The sequence below is a fragment of the Micromesistius poutassou genome (assembly GCF_964030765.1).
Source record: "Micromesistius poutassou genome assembly, chromosome: 3".
NCBI classification, from domain to species: Eukaryota; Metazoa; Chordata; class Actinopteri; order Gadiformes; family Gadidae; genus Micromesistius; species Micromesistius poutassou.
This window is the reverse complement of record NC_140273.1, coordinates 4,464,500-4,483,519: the sequence shown is the minus strand read 5'-3', so window position 1 is coordinate 4,483,519 and position 19,020 is coordinate 4,464,500. Positions and strand designations below refer to the sequence as shown.

The window sequence follows — 19,020 nt, the reverse complement described above, 5'->3', positions numbered from 1 at the left end:
GGGAACACATTACGTTACGTTCAGGGGCGGCGCTACACCGGGGCTAGGGGGTGCTATAGCCCCGTCAAAAATCTGTGTAGCCCCAGTTAAGCCCCTGTGTATCATAGCTGCTTTTATTGAAAATCAGAACCTCTTTATAAAGTAACTGAAGTCGTGAAAATCAATTATTTTCTTAGCACCCCATTAGTACCGGGAGAGAAAAAATCCTGGCGCCGTGCCTGGTTTGGTTTGATAAATTCAATTCAATTCAACGTTATTTCGCCTGTATATGTATACAGATACTAGGAATTTGATTTGGTCTTCTCCATGCAGGCAACACACAGTAAAACAGAAAGACAAAAACAAAGACAAAAACACAATACAAGGACAAACAGTACCATTATGAGCAATAAATTAATAGGAATGTAGATAGTGCAGTGTAAAATAAAGTGCAATGGAGTCCAAGTTTAAGAGTTATTTAGGAGGGCTATTGCTTGGGGGGAAAAACTGTGGCGGTGGCGTGATGTTTTGGGCAAAATATCCCTGTACCGCTTTCCAGAGGGGAGAAGATTAAACAGACTATTGGCAGGATGAGAGGGGTCGGCCGCAATCTTCACAGCTCTGTTAATGGACCTGGAGCTGTGAAGGTCCATGATGGGGGACAGGGGGCAGCCGATGATCCGCTCTGCTGCCCGGACGACTCTTTGTAGCCTGGCCTTTGCACGGGCTGACACAGAGGCAAACCAGACAGTGAGAGAGGATGTTAGCACACTCTCAAACTCTGTAGAATTGTACCATGATGGGGGGACTGACCTGTATTCCTTTCAGGCGGCGGAGGAAAAACATGCGCTGCTGGCCTTTCTTCACTAGTTGGGAGATTATTGTCCCATTTGAGTGTGTTGGTGATGGTTGTGCCCAGGAACTTAAACTGCTCTACCACAGTAACGGATGAGTTGTTAATGACCAGAGGAGGATGAGTCGAGGGCTTTTTGTGGAAGTCCACTATCATCTCCATTCAGTCACTCAAGAAAGTCGACTTATTGGCTTAGTCCAACTATGATTGGATTAGGCCTAAGATGTATGTATACACCTTAGTCGAGCTATACTCGAATCGAATTGGGTTACTCATAGTCGAATTAAGACCCCTAGATAATGCGATTCATAGTCGAGCTAAGCGTGCATGTACGGAGTCGAATTGGATTATGCGTTGAATTGCGTTCCCGACGTGTTTACGATCTTTATTCATTCCTGCCATATACAGAGGGGCGGCGGAGGGGCTGCTCCGGTGGGAGAAAGATGTTTTCAGTAGACAGCTGTCAACTCACTTCGGGTCGGCGATTTATTTAAAAAGCTGGCGCAGAAGATGGAGGAAGCCGGTGTCGTGCCAATGTAGTTACCTCAGTGTATCATCATCAACATGCATTCAACACTACGCTTCGATTTAACCCAAGGCTGAATTAAAAGTACATGTTTTTCTAAATGTTACTCATCAACGAGGTTGTAAAATAACTACAATCTTTATTCATTCATTGCGCCGCGGCTGAACTGACGGGGGTATTCTCTGATATTATGAATCTTACAGGCTGCGTCGGGTTCTCCGACTCTCTGGTACTTCCACAACAAGTAAAGACTCATAGTCGGGTTTATCTCGCCCATGGGGAGAAGGAATTGGGGAAAATTTACTTTGGCTTTGACGCTCTGAAGTCCAGATTGAAACGCGACATGGAGGAGAAAGCGATGTTTCAGCAGACAGCTGTCAGTTCACTTCGGGTCCATATAATTTCTCCGACGCTCCATTGTTCCTCTCAGTCGTATGCGGACTCCTCCGCCGGCAGAGCAGCCGGAGGAGTCGGCGTACAACCGAGAGGTCGGAACAATGGAGAAATTATATGGACCCGAAGTGAACTGACAGCTGTCTACTGAAAACATCTTTCTCGAATGCCGCCTGAGTTTGTTGTTGCTGGTGACGTAAAGAGGTCAACCGGTGGCTCTATTAGCACTAGTTGAAATGGGCACAGCGCCACCTATCGTAACGGGGCATGACACGCTTCGGCCAATGAATTGATTTACTCACCGCCATGTATACGCGGACAATTGCAGTTGTCCAATTGAGGAGCATAGTCGAGCTATGGCTTTAATCGAATTAAGCTGTGCATGTAAGGACTCCAGGAGATTGACCTCTCTGCGGTAGGCTGACTCGTTGTTGTTGGAGATGAGGCCTATTATGGTGGTGTCGTCCGCATATTTGATGGTTTTGACAGAAGGGGGGACAGCACACAACCCTGGGGAGCAGAGCACCGGTGTTAACTGTGCGGGGCTGTGAGAGATGTGGGCCCAGCCTGACCTACTGAGTCCTGTTGCTGAGGAAGTCTGTAATCCATGAGCAGAGGAGGGTGAAAGTTCAGATGGGTCAATTTGCTGTGGAGGTCGGGGATGATGGTGTTAAAGGCAGAGCTGTAATCCACAAACAGGAGTCTTGCGTAGGTGTTCCGATTGTCCACACGGGGACGGCATTGTACGTTCAGTTATCGCTGAACGTACAATGTATTTAAGAATTACATTTAACAAGCTTGCGGAAGTGTGACGTTAGAGAGCAGGAGACTCGAAGGCTGATGATTGATCAGGAGTTCTTTGCAAACCAACTCAGGTTTTGTTGTTAATTCTGTGCAAGTGGTAAAAACCTAGTCCCTCTCATTTTTGTGAAAGTGTTTTATCCACAGGCTTTGGATATTAAAGTCTGAATGCTGCTTACTGTGAAAAGTATTTTAGTTTTTTTTTTCGTATTTCTGTGAATGAATTAGATATTTATAGTAACGCATTGAAGAAACAGGGTTTTAAAATTAAGTTTATTGTTTCACTGAACAACCGATTGAGAGACTGACACCTGGATTTATCTGTGATTCGTAAGAACATTAGATCGCAGTGGGCTAAGTTCACAGCAGCAACGTGTCACTCAAGTGAACCAGTCCTCCATGGCATCTTAAGGGTCAGGGCTGGACCCTGTTGGGCCAATAACACAAGTCTAAATCCATTCAGCTGTGTGTTTCTGGACCTCTGGGTGGTTTCTGGATGGTGTTCAGGGTGGTGTCTAGAAGGTGGTGTTGTGGTGGAGCTCAGGGGGGTGTCTGACTGGAGCTGTGGGTGGTGTCTAGGTGGAGCCGAGGGTGGTGTCTAGATGTTGGTCAAGGTGGTGCCTATGTCGCGCTCTGGGTGGTGTATACATGCTTTTCAGGGTGGTGTCTAGATGGTTTTCAGGGGGGTGTCTAGGTGGAGCTGTGGGTGGTGTCTAGATAGTTTTCAGGGGGGGGTCTAGGTGGAGCTTTGGGTGGTGTCTAGGTGGGGCTCTGGGTGGTGTTGTGGATGGCCTGGTGTCGGATGAGGTTGCTGAGGAAGGAGAACTTCTTGCCGCACTGGGAGCACTGGAAGCGTTTCTCCCCGGTGTGGACGCTCTGGTGCACCTTCAGGTTGTTGGAGGTGGAGAAGTGTTTCCCACAGTGGGCACAGCGGAACGGCCGCTCCCCCGTGTGCACCATCAGGTGCCTCTTCAGCCCTGACAACTGTCCAAAGCTCTTCCCGCACTGGGGGCATCGGTGCGGCCGCTCAGGCCCCCCAAGCCCCCCTGGTCCCCCCGCCCCCCGCCGCTGGGGCTGCGGGTCGCCGTTTGGCCTCGCCTCCGCGTGGCGTCGGGCCGACGGCAAAGGGTTTGTGCCGTGATTGGCCGACGGAGGGTAGCCGCCCGCGGGAGGCAGGACGGCGTCCGGCCAACGAGGGGGGCCGTGGTGGTGGAACGGCCCGCCGTACGAGCCGTCGGCCGCGAGCAGCAGGTCCCCGGGGGGGCGGTTACCGCCGCATATCCACGGCAACGCAACGTCATCGCCACCCGCTTCCGTCAGGTCCTGAAGCGCGTCGATCAGGATAACTTCCTGTTTGGAGCCTCCAGGGGTGTGGCCATCGGGGGGCGGAGCTTTCCGGAACATCTGAGAGGAACAAGATGGCTGCTGGTCGTCTTCCTGTCCACCATGTTGGCCTTTCCAGAGTGCTCCAGGACTGGCGTTCTCTGGTAGCACACACACACACACACATATAAGCACTCACACACACTGTGTATGTATACTGTGTATCTCTGAGTGTATAACAACAACGTGTAGCTGTGTGTGTGTGTGTGTGTGTGTTGACTTAGCGGGTGAGCTCTGAGTGGTGTCTGAGGTGCACTCACCAGGAGGTGTAGAGGCAGCCCCAGGATCAGTCCGACTGCAGGGGGTCCCTAGAGTCAGGGCCCGCCCCTGTAGACAGGGAGAGAGGTTCTGATTGGCTAAAGATTTCACACAGGAGTGGTCCCTGACCAATAAATAATGGTGCCATTCATGAGTAACAATGATGGGTAATAGTTTCATTATTGGGTGATGATCTCATTAACGGGTAATGATCTCATTAATAGGTATTGATGTCATTCATGATGTCTTATTGGGTGATGATGTCCTTATTCGGTGGTCATTCATCTGTAATGATGTCATTATTGGTTAATGAATTCATAAATGCTTAATCACCACCACCATCGTACATTCCTTTCAAATAATGGGAAGGTCCAGAGTTGTTCATTCCTTACTTTAAACGTAGTTGTCACCTCAGGAAGGCGCTATATGCTTTTATACAAAAGACAAACAACCAGAATCTGTCCAATAGGATTTATTTAAACATGTGTAGCTACAAAGATTTACAAACACGCTAACTGTTGCTGCGGCGTGAGCGCTGTGAGGATCCACAAAGTCTTATCTCCTCTGAGTCTCTGACGCCCACAGAGAGGACCGAGGACCACTAACCTCTTCGCTCCACTCCCCCTTGAAAGTCAGACGAAGACAAAGACACCCCCTGGAAAAGGTGGATCGGGGGGGGGGGTCTCTGACGCCCACAGAGAGGACGGAGGACCACTAACCACTGCACTCCCCTCCGGCGGTTCGCAGGGTGGAGGAGGTGTAATCCCCGTTTCATAAACCTGACCCCAGTCGGGGTCAGCAGTTGTGCGTGAGCTTCTGGTGTCTCCGCAGGTTGCTGGGATGGGAGAAGCGCCGGGGGCAGACGGTGCAGCTGAAGGGCCGCTCGCCCGTATGCACGTAGCCGTGGACGTCCAGCTGACTGCGGCAAACGAAGCTCTTCCCGCACAGCGAGCACTCGTGCGCCCGGCGGCGCCGGTGGCGTGCTGCGTGCTTCTGTAGCTCCGCCTCCTGGCTGAAGCGCTTGCCGCAAACGACGCAGCCGTGGGGGGCGAGACGCCGGGGGTCAGGGGTCACCGGGGCGAGTCTCTGGTTGAGCTTTTGGGCGGAGCTGGCTGGGAGGCTTCCTGATAGCGACGGTCCCGGTGCGGCGATGAAACCGAGGCCTGCGGTGAAGGACTCCTCTCTCCCCCGCTGCTCCTCCCTTCCCCTCTCCTCCAGTCTCTTCGCTCCGCCCAACCAGCGAAGCTCCTCCCCCTCGTCATCGACCACCATCACCGCTGCGACTGTACGGTGATCACTTGACGACAGATTTTGGGTGAACGCCGCTGTGACTTCTGACCACGTCTGCCTCTGGCGTTCCTCATTCTGCTTGCCAGAAAACAGCTGGCTCTCGGCTCTGACATCACTTCCTGTTAGTGGCTCCTGTGAGCAGCCGCTGGTGAAAAGCAAGGTGAGGTCATCTGATCCACTGACCTCCGATTGGCTGCGAGGCTCCTCGGGTCCAGCAAGGGGCATCGCCCCTGAGCCGGCGTCTGGTCTGTTGGAGGTGTGGTCAGACTCACTAGGCTCCGCCCCCTCCACCTTCACGATCCTCAAAGGCTCCTCCTCCACAACCTGAGACAGAGGAGAGCAGGGTCCTCATCTACATGTTATGGGATGTATTCACAACAGTCCATCACACTACCATACAGGGTGGATGTGGAAAGTACCTCCATCTTGGTGGAGGTCACGACCTGCTGGTGGGGGTCCTGGTCCCGGGTTAAGGGGGGGGTCTTCTGGCACCGGCCCAGCCCCCGGAGCCGGCCCTGGGGGAACGAACCTGCCGGACACCACCGCACTTTAACACCAAATCTGCTGCAGGATATTTAGTCCTACCTCCCACTGAGGGTCTTTGTAATAATATATTCCTACCTAGTCCTACTTCCCACTGAGGGTCTTTACAATAATATAGTCCTACCTCCCACTGAAGGTCTATATATATGGAGGCGTGTGTATTAAGGGGGTTATAGGTGAATGTATATATGGAGATGTGTGTATTTAGGTGTGTGTATTTAGCGGTGTACCTGCCAGGGCTTCGCGGTGCGGTCTGCCTAGTATGCGGGCGCCAGGGAAGCGGGCTGTCCCTTCGGGTCCCTTCATTCTATCCGCCCGGTACTTGGCGACCTGCATCTCCAGGAGTCGGACCTTCCTGCGGAGAAAGTCGTTCTCTTTCTGGTTCTGAGACACCTCGAGATGAACGACTGCATATCCGTCGTCGACAACCTTGCAGATCTCGGCCACGGCCGCGTTAGCCAAGACCTCTATGATGGAGGCGATCTGCGAGTGGAAATCCACAGGAGACGACATTGTTGTGTCCAAAAACACACAAACGTAAAAGAAAAAACAACTTTAAACGTTGTATTTATCTCAGGCCATTCGCAAAATGTGTCAAGTTCAGTAAACTAAACCATGTGTAGTTTTTGTATTGGTTAAACCCCCTTTAAGACAGAATAAACAGCCTTTGTTTTCAGGAGACTGTAGTGGGAACTAATGTCCTGGCTCTTGTTTTGTGGTAGCGGAGTGTTGTGGAGAGCAGCACCGCCGCCTGTTGTTCAGGAGCGGAAGTCCTCATCACCTCGTTCCAGGCGTAGAAATTTCCGTTACAGAAGAAACTAACCTAATAATTAAACTAACCATCTGTAACATAATAATTAAACTAACCATACGTAAACGTAACATTATCTAACCTCATACGTAAACCAACCATATCTAACCGTATACATTACTTAACCATCTCTAACCTAATACTTAAACTCACAATTTCTAACTAAATGTCTAAACTAACCATCTCTAACCTTATTAATCACTTATTCATATATATATATATATATATATATATATATATATATATATATATATATATATATATATATATATATATATATAACTAATGTATTTATTTTATTTTAATTTTATTTTTATGCTAGTGTGAATATATTGCTATTATTAGGCCTACCTGTCTTTTGATGTTAATATTTGGTTGTATTGTCTGCAACTAAATGTCCCAGGGATGAATTAAGTTCCCATCCAATGTAATGTGAAGTGATGTAATGTAACTCTGACGGGATGCAATGTAATGCAATGTAAAGTTGATGTAACGTAACGTGATGATGAAGGCCCAGGGCCTCTTCAAAAGACCCTTGACCGCAGCCATCTGTTGCTTGTTGTCCTCTCGCGATATCTCTCCAGCGAGGCAGCTGTACAAGGTCGTTTAAGACCGGGACACGTGTTCATGTCACCTAGTACACCGCGACCAGATCACTTCACCGGTGGCTCCTGCTTTTAAATCCATTTTACTGCGTAGGTGAGATGGCTAGAGGAAGCCGCAGTCGTTCCTCCGCTCCGGCAAGGTAAACTTCGTCACTGATAATACTACCTTCACATGCCCTGATAGTAATACTTGTTTATAGGTATGTCTCTACTGTGGTGTAATTGATCAATAATACCGACAAGTGACTTATATTGAGAGGTACGCAGTAGTTTGTCTAGACACGCTTCACTGTTATTCAACTGAGCTGCGTCAGGAAGAACACTATAGCTTCTCAAGGTCAGTAGTTGTTGACAATAATAAAGTGTTTGTGTCACCAAACCAGTTCTCTCCGGATTTTCTAAAGGTGCATTTATTTATTGTGTGGTGGACATTGGAAAAGTGCTGCGTAGTGCGCAGGAAATGTTAATTAAGTTTAACCGCAATATCTCTGAAGAAACACTCTGAAGGATTACTAAACAAATATAGAAGCTACTGAAAAGCAAAACAGGAGTTTTATAACATATTTTGTAAGCATTTTTCTTTTAAACATTAATGACCACTTCAGTTAAGACCCAACTTAAACCAGGCCCTGTTATGTAGACATTAAACGCATATTGCACGTTAATGTAATTTTATGTGCAAATAAGTAAGTTAATGAATTGTGCATTTACCACATACATATTCAGATATGGTTTAATAAAATCATTAATGAACAGCATTATAACCATTTCTTATCAAACACATAATGGGAGCCTAGAAAGTGAACACATTCATCAGTCAAGTTAATAACATTAGTTTACTGTAATTTTATTTCTGCACCATGAGCAACCCCATGTCTTGGAGCTACTGTTATGCCTCGACTTTCTGAGGAACTCTATTTTAGATATTTGAGTAAATAGCTGCAGTAGAACAGTACAAAGTGCTGGTTTACACTGACCACTGGTTCATTGCTCTGTTCTGAAACTGCAGGCCCTGATATGACATGCACTCAGTTGAAATCGTCCATATCCCTCTGCCTGCTATTGGTCAACAATACCACACAAATTATTACCTCAGTATCTGGTATCTGCAAATAAGAATATTCATTTCAACCAAGCCAGAGACCAATATCATCTTTGTTGCAAGTATGTTGTGGCCAACCAACCCACTTCTAGTGGCTAACCACCACATTGTAAGCTACAGGCTAGTCCCACAGATCTGAGTGATTAGTACATTTAACTTTCTCTCGCTTCATATATTTTTCTACCAATAATGATGCTGGAGGCAGGGATCTGTAAGTGCCTTACTTACAAACACAAATTTGGTCAGTAGTTGGAGTAGCAAACTGTAAAAAAAAAAAAAATAATAATTCTGTAAAGGTCTCAAATTAACACTGTTAAGACAGGTCAATGTACAAATACACTTTTAAAATCCCTTTCTGAAAGCTTAATCCACCCCAAAAAAATGTCTTCGGTAGAATATCTCGGTACCAAAAGAGGAAACATGGCGTAACTCCTCCCCTTGCAGTTCTTTGTGCCTTGCTGTCTCCCCCTCTATACTAGAGCATGAAAAGACTGCTGGATCGCAGATAAGCTAGCGGCTAACCACCAGTCTGTTAGCTAGCGGCTAACAACCATGGTCCTTCTTCAGCCACAGCCCCGCTCCATCCCCTGCTCCATCCCACGCGCCCATGCCTGTCCAGCCCGCCCCTGCTGCCATGGCCCCAGCCGCACCCCAGGGGCCTGGGCTCATGGCCCAGATGGCCACCACTGCTGCTGGGGTAGCAGTGGGCTCTGCCATGGGTAGTGTGATGGGAAGTGCCCTCACCGGAGCCTTCAGTGGAGGCAGCAGCAGCAGCACCCCAGAGCCAGCCAGGCCCGCCTACCAGGTGAGCACAGGTCCTCTGAGTTCCTGGTGCCCTAGTGGTGTGTGTGTGTGACTACATGCAGCGACTAACTCAAACTAACTTGCAGGAGGCACCCAGGCCGGCCCCCGCGGCTTCCGGACCCTGCCACTATGAGGTGAGGCAGTTCCTGGACTGTGCGACGACCCAGGGTGACCTCAGCCTTTGTGAGGGCTTCAGCGAGGTCCTCAAACAGTGCAAGTCCTCCCATGGTAAGACTGAGTTTTTAAATATAGAGTATTTATAAACCAATATAGAGCCCCTCAACACACACACATAGAGCCTCAATAGACATATAGAACTTCTATAAACACACGGAGCCTATATAGACATATAGAGCTTCTATAAACACGGAGCCAGCTCTATAAACGTGTGTGTATATATATATATATATATATATATATATATATATATATATATATATATATATAGCACCTATAAATGCATATAGAGCCTCTATAAACACAGCCTCTATAAATACATAGAGAGCCTATGTAAATGCTAACATGATTGCTAACCTTTTAAGTGATTATTCTGTTTAAATGGTTTTCACAGTGAATTCTAGACAGGGTTGAAAAATGTCTCTTTTCCAACCCAAATGGTGTGTTGACGTTTCAACCTTTTGTGTTTTATTTGTTTAAGGTGTGACGGCATTGGTGTAAGGGTCGGCAGCCATTTTGGAATCTTAACACTAGGATACACTTTCATCTCTTTGTTTGTTTGGTTGATTGGTAATTGTAAATTATGAACGGTTTTTGATGAAACTTCAATAAATTGCTGATAACTGTTGCCTCTGTCTTGTGTATTGACTTAAAGTGGCAAACTAGAATATCGGTTTGCTTCTCCTTGGCCTTTGGCACGTCCTTTACCAATCTGTCGCCAACCACATCCAGTTGGTAACATCCATAATAATGCAAGAGCATGTTCTTTTAGTGGGCCGTAGTCTCATCCCCAGTGTGACCTCATTCTAGATAGATTGGTACTTCAGTTATTTACATGAATGTCTTTGAGATTGCCAGTAAGCAGGGTGAGTATACTGTGACATTCAGTGGGGCCTCCCAATCTATCTCACCACCCCCGTAGTACATTCCTTTCTAATAATGAAAAGGCCCGGAGTGGTTCATTCCCTACTTTAAACATTGATGTCTCCTCAGAAAGGCGCTTTGTTTCATACAAGAGACAAACAACCAGATACTGTCCAATAGGATTTATTCAAACATGTACAAAGATATACAAACAAGCAGAGATGGTCTTCATCCAACGATCAAACCCGCTTACTGTTGCTGCGGCGTGAGCGCTGTGAGGATCCATGAAGTCTCTGATGCCCACAGAGAGGACGGAGGACCACTAACCACTGCACTCCCCTCCGGCGGTTCGCAGGGTGGAGGTGTAATCCCCGTTTCATAGACCTGACCCCAGTTGGGGTCAGTGGTTGTGCATGAGCTTCTGGTGTCTCCGCAGGTTGCTGGGATGGGAGAAGCGCCGGGGGCAGACGGTGCAGCCGAAGGGCCGCTCGCCCGTGTGCACGTAGCCGTGGACGTCCAGCTTGCTGCGGCTAACAAAGCTCTTCCCGCACAGAAGGCACTCGTGGGCCCGGCGGCGCCGATGGCACGCCACGTGCTTCTGTAGCTCCGCCTCCTGGCCGAAGTGCTTGCGGCAGATGCCGCAGCCGTGAGGGGCGAGGCGCCCGGGGTCAGGGGTCAACGGGGGTCTGTGGTGGAGCTTGTGGGCAGAGCTAGTGGGGAGGCTTCCTGATGGCGATAGTTCCGGTGCGATGAACCCAAGACCTGCGGTAAAGGACTCCTCTTTCCGTCCCTGCTCCTCCTCTTTCCTCCTTTCCCCTCTCCATCCCTGCTCCTCTCTCCCCCTCTCCTCCTCTTTTTTCAGCCCCTCCGACCAGAGATAGTCCTCCGCTTCTTCGTCGTCGACCACCATCACCGCAGCGACAGTACGGTCGTCACATGAAGAAAGAGTTTGGGTGAATGCCGCTGTGACGTCTGACCACGTCGGCCTCTGGCGTCCCTCTTTCTGCCTGCCAGGAAACAGCTGACTACCCACCCTGACATCACTCCCTGTTAGTGACTCCTGCGAGCAGCCGCTGGTGAAAAGCAAGGTGAGGTCATCTGATCCACTGACCTCCAATTGGCTGCGAGGCTCCTCGGGTCCAGCAAGGGGCGTCGACTCCGAGCCGCCATCAGGTCTGTTGGAGGTGTGGTCAGACTCGCTAGGTTCCGCCTCCTCCAACTTCACGATCCTCAGAGGCTCCGCCTCCGTAGCCTGAGACAGAGGAGAGCAGGGTCCTCATCTACATGTTATGGGATGTATTCACGACAGTCCATCACACAGGGTGGATGTGGAAAGTACCTCCATCTTGGTGGAGGTCACGACCTGCTGGTGGGGGTCCTGGTCCCGGGTTAAGGGGGGGGTCTTCTGGCACCGGCCCAGCCCCCGGAGCCGGCCCTGGGGGAACGAACCTGGCAGACACCACCGCAATATAACACCAAATCTGCTGCAGGATATTTAGTCCTACCTCCCACTGGGTCTTAATAATAAAATATTGTCCTACCTCGCACTGAAGATCTTTACTAATATAAATTGTATTATCATAGTTTAGGTTGTGTAGTTTAGAATGTATCTGGAAGTCTTCAGAAAGTCAATATGGTGGTGGGTGTATTTAGGGGTGTGACGGCGTGTGTTTTACGGGTGTATAGGTGTGTGTATTAAGCGGTGTACCTGCCAGGGTTTCGCGGTGCTGTCTGCCCAGCATGCGGGCTCCAGGGAAGCGGGCTGTCCCTTCGGGTCCAATCATTCTCTCCGCCCGGTACTTGGCGACCTGCATCTCCAGGAGTCGGACCTTCCTGCGGAGAAAGTCGTTGTCCTTCTGGTTCTGAGACACCTCTAAATGAACGACTGCATATCCGTCGTCCACAACCTTGCAGATCTCGGCCACGGCCGCGTTAGCCAAGACCTCTATGATGGAGGCGATCTGCGAGTGGAAATCCACAGGAGACGACATTGTTGTGTCCAAAAACACACTAGACGTAAAAGAAAGAAAAAAAAAACTTTAAACGTTGTATTTATCTCAAGCCATTCGGAAAATATGTCAAGTTCAGTCTTAAACCATGCATAGCTTTTGTATTAGTTAAAAAACCCTTTAAGACAGAATAAACAGCCTTTGTTTTCAGGAGACTGTAGTGGGAACTAATGTCCTGGCTTCTTGTTTTGTGGTAGCGGATGTTAGGAGCGCAGCACCGCCGCCTGTTGTTCAGGAGCGGAAGTCCTCATCACCTCGTTCCAGTCGTTCTCATCTCACGACGGAAGGCCTAAACTGGATGGCCTACATTAAAGGTGCTATGACATGCCACCAGGTGTGGTGTGATTAGCCGTTACAAGCCGTTTTGGAAATCTTCCCTTACCATATCACAGGTGTGCGTGTCCACCTAGATGTCTGACGGATAGATGAGCAATGTTTGCTACAGTCCACTGGGTAGGCTGATAGACTGATCTATCCTGCACACATCTAGGTGGACACGCCCACTTTCTGCCCCTTATGATGTCATAAGGGGCAGATTTCCAAAACGGCTTGTAACGGCTAATCACACCACACCTGGTGGCATGTCATGGCACCTTTTAAACGTTATTGGCGAGAAATACGATGTGACTTTCCATTACAGGGGTTTCGCTGTGAAAGCGGGACTTTAACGCACTTTAACCTGTCTGCGTTAAATGTTTCATATATTGCTCTTTCAAAAAGGTCAGATTTATTCTTATTGCGTTTGTTCTTTACATGTTAATATACTCCTAGCTCCAGGTCAGTTAACTGGCGTACACAGCTCATACAAAATAAGGGACCGGAAATTGAATTATGGTAGACCGGAATAGCACTATAATTGAGGATTCTCACTCAACCCACTCTTATGTTATGATAACAAGCCAACAGAGGACCTCAGTTAGTTAGTTGTAGACAGAACTTCATTTTGGACAGTATATATGAATGTTCCTATTTGCCTCATTTTACTTATCTCTTTTTCATGATTTTCACTGGCTTGGTGGAGTGATAGACCTGGATAGATCAGTCTACCAGCCTACCCAGTGGACTGTAGCAAACGTTGCTCATCTATCCATCACACATCTAGGTGGACACGCCCAACTGTGATGTCATAAGGGGCAGATTTCCAAAACAGCTTGTAACGGCTAATCACACCACACCTGGTGGCATGTCATGGGACCTTTAATGTGATGTAAAGTATGTAATGTGATGTGTGATAGTGTAACGTGATGAGATCCTTACTGCGTAGGAAAGGCTACAGGACGCTCCGGCAAGGTAAACTTAATTATTGATAACACTACCTTCACATGCCCTGACAATTATATCTTATATCTATAGTAGCTACTGTGGTGTGATGTTGGTATACTCCCTACAGCAGGGACGCGCTGTGAGCTGCTGTCGACGCAGAACAGCGTTTTCTTCCTCTCGGAAAATTAGAAAGTTGTCTACTGCCGCCTGGTGGTATATCTACTAAACAAATCAATGTATTAAAATATTAGATTTCAATCTAATTCAAGAAAACGTAGGTACTGAATATACCTTTTAATTGTTTTGTTTAATACTAACTTATCTGCCCTGATAACGAATTTCCTTATTGGTATCGATGAGGGTATTATGTGAACATTACACACACTTGACCTTTGAACCTTCAGACAGTCTGCTTCGGTTAACGTGTATCCGACTGAACTGCAATAGGTACTAACGGTGCTGTGCTCCTCGTTCAGACTTCACTCAACAGCCAAACACCAACCATGCCTTTCATCGTCCTGGACACCAATATATCTGCGGAGGTTTTACCTGCAGACTTTCTGAAGAAGCTCTGCTCCTGCACCGCCGCTGCTCTGGGAAAACCAGAGGAGGTGAGTATCTTACGGCAACTTCTGTCTAGGTTTAGCCCAACTTTTTTTTAAGTTGGAAGAACCTCTAAAGCCCCCCATGTGTTCCCAGAGGATGAACGTTGCGGTTAAACCTGGTTTACCAATCCTGATGGCCGGGTCCTCTTCTCCGTGCGTCATGCTGTCCGTGTCTGCGATCGGAGTCACCGACACCGCAGAGAAGAACCGGGAGCACAGCGCCAAGATCTGCAAGTTCCTCGCGGAACAACTAGTTATCCCAGTAGACAGGTAGGCTGTACAGTATAGCGCTCTGGGCCCAGCCCCGGGGCATCCGTAGAAGACAATAATTAGTATAACAACGAAAGCAGTCGCCAATAGCTGTGTATAATCCAACGATTGCTGGGATTTGAGGTTTCCTCAAAAGTAATGTTATGTGTATGTATGTTATGTGTATTATGTGTAAGCTTGACAATGAGGATGAACTCTGCTTTAGTTGTATCTGTAATGTAAAACCACACGCTACCGTTATCCACCACTTCACTCTAGGCAGGCACTGATGTTGCCCAATTCATGCCAATAACGCTGTTTAAACATGAGTCTCTAACCTTCAGTGGGTGAGTGATCTTTAACCCCTCTGTGCTGTTGGATCCACACACACACACACACACACACACACACACACACACACACACACACACACACACACACACACACACACACACACACACACACACACACCAAGGGCATATGATACCACACACTATCTAAGACTAATGATAAAGTGTACATCTTTTGTTTGTTTAGCTCTCAACTGCCAGGGGATTTTAATGAATGGGGTTTTCCCAGAGGAAGGGAAGGAGTATTAGAAGAGGGAGTCAGTATTCCCAGAGGGAGGAGGAGAATATTCCAAGAGTGAGGTGGAATTCCCAGAGGGAATAATATAAGTATTGGGATTTGTTTAATTGTGGAACTAAAGAGTGTCCTGTTTTTCGTTGGCAGGATCATGATTTGCTTCCATGCATTGGAGCCTCATCAGGTGGGGAAGATGGGGACTGTCATGAGTTTCCTGTGATCAAAGCCCCGCCAACTTACTGACGCCATCAAGATTTGAATCCCCGCCCATTATCACTTACCGTGGCCAGGGAGATGGAAGCTCCGCCTCTAATTACCTCATTGTATGTGAAGGAATGATAATTATAATTCAGTAAATGTTACTTTTAGATATTTTACATCTAACCAATCTGAGCAGAGATCAGATGTATAGCAAAATAAAGTAAATCAATTTTAAAATATTTAAATTTGTTTCTTTCCTTTTCCGCGTACCCCCATTTAAGAACCACAGCTCTAAAGAACCGACCAGATGAAGAGCGTTTTACAGGCCCACATTACTATACAGCCACTAAAGGATGGGAAACTCTATAACCGACCGGATGTAGAATGTTTCACAAGCCAATAATGATTTTCCAGCCTTCTCCCGTCTGACAAAGCTTTGGCTGCTCTCGCAGCAGACCTGCACATACTTATACAATTTATAGAATTAGAATTAGAATTTAAGTGCTAGTGGGGTAGGGGTATATCTTTTATAAAATATGCAATGTAGTGCTTTTCGTAAACTTTTTTATCCTATGTATTTATATCATTGTATCTTGTTATCCTTGTAATGTTTAATTCCATGTGTAGATATTGTGTCTTTAGTTTTGTAGTAGGCTATTTATTCTTCTAGGGACTACAGGTGGAAAATAGCAATTTTCTAAAACCTGGTGCAATGCATCTCTCCTTGCTCTCAACAGGTTAATGTTTAGAGCAAGGAGAGATGTTAATGTTTAATGTTTCTTTTGTACATTGTCCCTGTTCAAATAAAGTTACATTACATAGTTACACCACAATCAATTCGAGGCGGATAAAATCAAACTCGCACATTCCTGGTTCTAAAGTAACTGTGGCCCTGACACACCAGGCCGACAGAGAGCGTCTGTGGCCCTAGTTTCTGTAGTGTGTCCCGCAAGTTGGCTGTGTTTTTTCGGCCGATTCAGCAGGTTGAATCTGGGACGGAGACCTCGTTGAGAGGAATCACTCTGGTTGGCTGTTTAGCAAATCAGTGCACGAGATGAGCAAGACTCAACCGTGCCTATTAATTCAGTTATTCAACCTTTCTGTTCTGCCAGTGCCATGTACAAACATAATCCAAATTGCTGTCCAGGCATCTAACACGGGTAGGATAAATCAACGGAGTAAGTGAAAGGTTGAAGACAGACTGAAAAACTCAAAATAGACTGTCTGCGAGTGTTCTACTCTTGTGTGTGCGTGATTCAGCATTATACGGATTCGGTTTATAATGACTAGGGTTAATTATTATAGAAGAAAGGCGTCGATTAGTAAAAATGACGCTACTGGTGGTAAACCTGTGTAAACAGTTTAAGTAGAGGTTGGACACACAGAGATTGGTTTGCAATGCGGGGCGGTTCTGCGGTGGGCGGTTTGGTAAAAGAGGGCTGAGATCGTGTCTTCGGACAAGACTCCAACAACTCCGAACAAGATGGGTTTAGAAATCTATCTTGATCTTTTCTCCCAGCCCTGTCGCTCCGTGTACATCTTCGCCAAAAAGAATAACATTCCCTTCGAATTCAAAAAGCTTTCTCTGCTCGAAGGTAGGCACAATTCGTTGTCCAAGTAAGACTTTTTTTTTTCTTTTCTTTTTTTAAGTTTGCGTGAAGTAATTCAGGCCTATATCCAAAAACGTGTGATAAAATACTTTTAGGCTAATAACCTCATAGTAAAACAAGTTATTCGCTGGATAGATTCAGTAGTCGGTGTAGTGAAAGTTCCTAACACACGGAAAGGCAGTGATCGTGACATGCCTACTGAAGTGTTGTGTGTTTTGGGTTCAGGGCAGCAGTATGGAGAGGACTTTGGTAAGATTAACATGGTGAGAAAAGCACCAGCCATCCGCGACGGGGACTTCTGTCTGTCAGAGAGGTATGTTTTTGTATGTGTGGGCTGCCTTCTGTAGTTTAAAATAGGGCAACCGTTAGGGGTTATTTAAAGACATAAAGGGACTATTTCAATTAATAATGGGGAAACATTGTACACATTGTAGGCTAACACATTGATAGTGATAGAAAGTGTGTGTGTGTGTGTGTGTGTGTGTGTGTGTGTGTGTGTGTGTGTGTGTGTGTGTGTGTGTGTGTGTGTGTGTGTGTGTGTGTGTGTGTGTCTCAGCGTGGCCATCATGCAGTATCTGGCTGAGAAGTTCCAGACCCCGGATCACTGGTACCCCTCTGACCTGTGGCAGAGGGCTCGGGTCAATGAGTACCTATCCTGGCAGCACGCGGCCATCCGCATGCACGGCTCCAAGATCTTCTGGCTTCGGGTGAGTGGGCCATGCCCTGGTGGCTGGGGGAGAGTGGGCCACACCCACAGAACAGCCATCAGACCGCTGGTCTGTGAGCCATTTAGAGGAGCGACCCATAGCTTCAGAAATGCTGCTGGAAGCACTGTGGGGTTCTGCCTGCCTCAGTGAATCTCTTCCCTTCTGCTGAAGCTCCTGATTCCTAAGATCATGGGGGTGGAGGTCCCTCAGGACAAAATGGACGCCGCGCTAGAGGACCTGAACGGGTCGCTGAAGCTGGTGGAGGATAAATTCCTCCAGGACCAGCCCTTCATCGCTGGAGAGCAGGTCTCGCTGGCCGACCTAGTCGCCATCGTGGAGATCATGCAGGTGAGCTACCACGCTGTCGCTGCCTCTGTCAAAGGGATTCAAACCCATAACCTTCAACCACAAATGGACCACAGTAAAGGGGACCTATTGTACAAATCCTAGTTTTCCTTGACATAATTGCATAAAAAAGAGTTGTTGGGGAATCTTACTACCTAGTGGACTGAGAATATGGTTGATCCATTCTCCCTCCATCCAATGGAAGAAGGGGTCCCTCCAGTGTTCCTTCTCTAGGCTCCTTCTCTAGGCTCCTTCCTCTGAACACAGCCGGGTTCGGGGGTTTTGGGGAACTCTCCTGATTGTATTCCCTCTCTGTGTCCATGTCAGCCGGTAGGTTCCGGTCTGGACGTGTTCGAGTCCCGTCCCAGACTGGCCGCCTGGCGGGAGAGGGTTCGGGTCGCCGTGGGAACAGAACTGTTTGACGAGGCCCATCGGGACATCCTGGCGTCGCAGGAGATGGTGAAAAACATGGACACCAGCAAGATGCAAGTCTTCAAGCCGAAGATCCAGAAGCTTTTTTTATAACCTCAGGATATGTTGGTGGTACCCCAGTAATGTGGTTTCAGGCCATTTGAAGTTTATGTGTGTCCGTTTCAGCTGTAGCAGGTGGGTGGTGATGATACTGTGGTCACATGTTGCACGCTGAGGATGTTACCCAGCATTCCCTTGTTCCTGACAAGATCCATTTATGGTACTCATCCCATTAGCTTTTGTACAAGCTTTTGTATGGGAACGTACGTCCTTAAAACTATTTGGAAACCTAGGCTACATACTGGAAACAATAAACACAAAACTGTACTGTCATCTTAAAGCATTTGTCATTTTTTTCAAGCCAGGACAGAAACTAATTCTGTAGTCCTGTTTGAGTAGACCTTGAGGGTAGAAGGCAGCAAGTCGGAGAGGCCACGTTTTTCTTATCTAGAGTTATCTCCTTTACAGAGGTGTCACGTGGCGGCAATAAGATCCCATTGCACCAAAGAATAAACACAACACACAAAAGAAAATGACGCCCGTTGGCCGAGTTGGCCGCCCTGTCCCCTAAAGTCACGAGGCCTGA

At 47.5% G+C, this 19,020-nt stretch overlaps 5 protein-coding genes across 6 annotated transcripts; 3 read left to right on the top strand and 2 right to left on the bottom strand.

The window, feature by feature from the left end:
- Positions 1 to 2,973: 2,973 nt before the first annotated feature.
- LOC311340157 (uncharacterized protein) lies at positions 2,974 to 6,693 on the bottom strand. Its single transcript, XM_084465033.1, has 5 exons — positions 6,257 to 6,693; positions 5,903 to 6,012; positions 5,667 to 5,807; positions 4,196 to 4,262; positions 2,974 to 4,036 (listed from the first exon to the last, which is right to left on the bottom strand). The coding sequence occupies exons 1-5, from the start codon at positions 6,537 to 6,539 to the stop codon at positions 3,312 to 3,314; spliced, it is 1,326 nt and encodes a 441-aa protein (XP_084321159.1). The 5' UTR covers positions 6,540 to 6,693; the 3' UTR covers positions 2,974 to 3,311.
- A 729-nt stretch (positions 6,694 to 7,422) lies between these two features.
- chchd10 (coiled-coil-helix-coiled-coil-helix domain containing 10) lies at positions 7,423 to 10,153 on the top strand. Its single transcript, XM_084465043.1, has 4 exons — positions 7,423 to 7,582; positions 9,112 to 9,349; positions 9,435 to 9,576; positions 10,007 to 10,153. The coding sequence occupies exons 1-4, from the start codon at positions 7,542 to 7,544 to the stop codon at positions 10,024 to 10,026; spliced, it is 441 nt and encodes a 146-aa protein (XP_084321169.1). The 5' UTR covers positions 7,423 to 7,541; the 3' UTR covers positions 10,027 to 10,153.
- Positions 10,154 to 10,566: 413 nt separating this feature from the next.
- Positions 10,567 to 12,627, bottom strand: LOC311340159 (uncharacterized protein). 2 transcript variants are annotated; one of them, XM_084465036.1, is made up of 4 exons: positions 12,297 to 12,627; positions 12,098 to 12,218; positions 11,729 to 11,838; positions 10,567 to 11,641 (listed from the first exon to the last, which is right to left on the bottom strand). In XM_084465036.1, the coding sequence occupies exons 1-4, from the start codon at positions 12,378 to 12,380 to the stop codon at positions 10,790 to 10,792; spliced, it is 1,167 nt and encodes a 388-aa protein (XP_084321162.1). In that variant the 5' UTR covers positions 12,381 to 12,627; the 3' UTR covers positions 10,567 to 10,789. The 2 variants fall into 2 exon arrangements, with proteins under 2 accessions (XP_084321162.1, XP_084321161.1); XM_084465035.1 differs by having other exon boundaries at positions 12,098 to 12,627.
- Positions 12,628 to 14,099: 1,472 nt separating this feature from the next.
- ddt (D-dopachrome tautomerase) lies at positions 14,100 to 15,540 on the top strand. Its single transcript, XM_084465044.1, has 3 exons — positions 14,100 to 14,272; positions 14,361 to 14,536; positions 15,248 to 15,540. Exons 1-3 carry the CDS (start codon positions 14,165 to 14,167, stop codon positions 15,318 to 15,320), a joined length of 357 nt encoding a protein of 118 aa, XP_084321170.1. The 5' UTR covers positions 14,100 to 14,164; the 3' UTR covers positions 15,321 to 15,540.
- A 1,168-nt stretch (positions 15,541 to 16,708) lies between these two features.
- On the top strand, positions 16,709 to 18,767 carry gstt1b (glutathione S-transferase theta 1b). The gene is made up of 5 exons (XM_084465041.1): positions 16,709 to 16,896; positions 17,137 to 17,224; positions 17,468 to 17,618; positions 17,790 to 17,966; positions 18,291 to 18,767. The coding sequence occupies exons 1-5, from the start codon at positions 16,785 to 16,787 to the stop codon at positions 18,486 to 18,488; spliced, it is 726 nt and encodes a 241-aa protein (XP_084321167.1). The 5' UTR covers positions 16,709 to 16,784; the 3' UTR covers positions 18,489 to 18,767.
- The last annotated feature ends 253 nt before the right edge of the window (positions 18,768 to 19,020 follow it).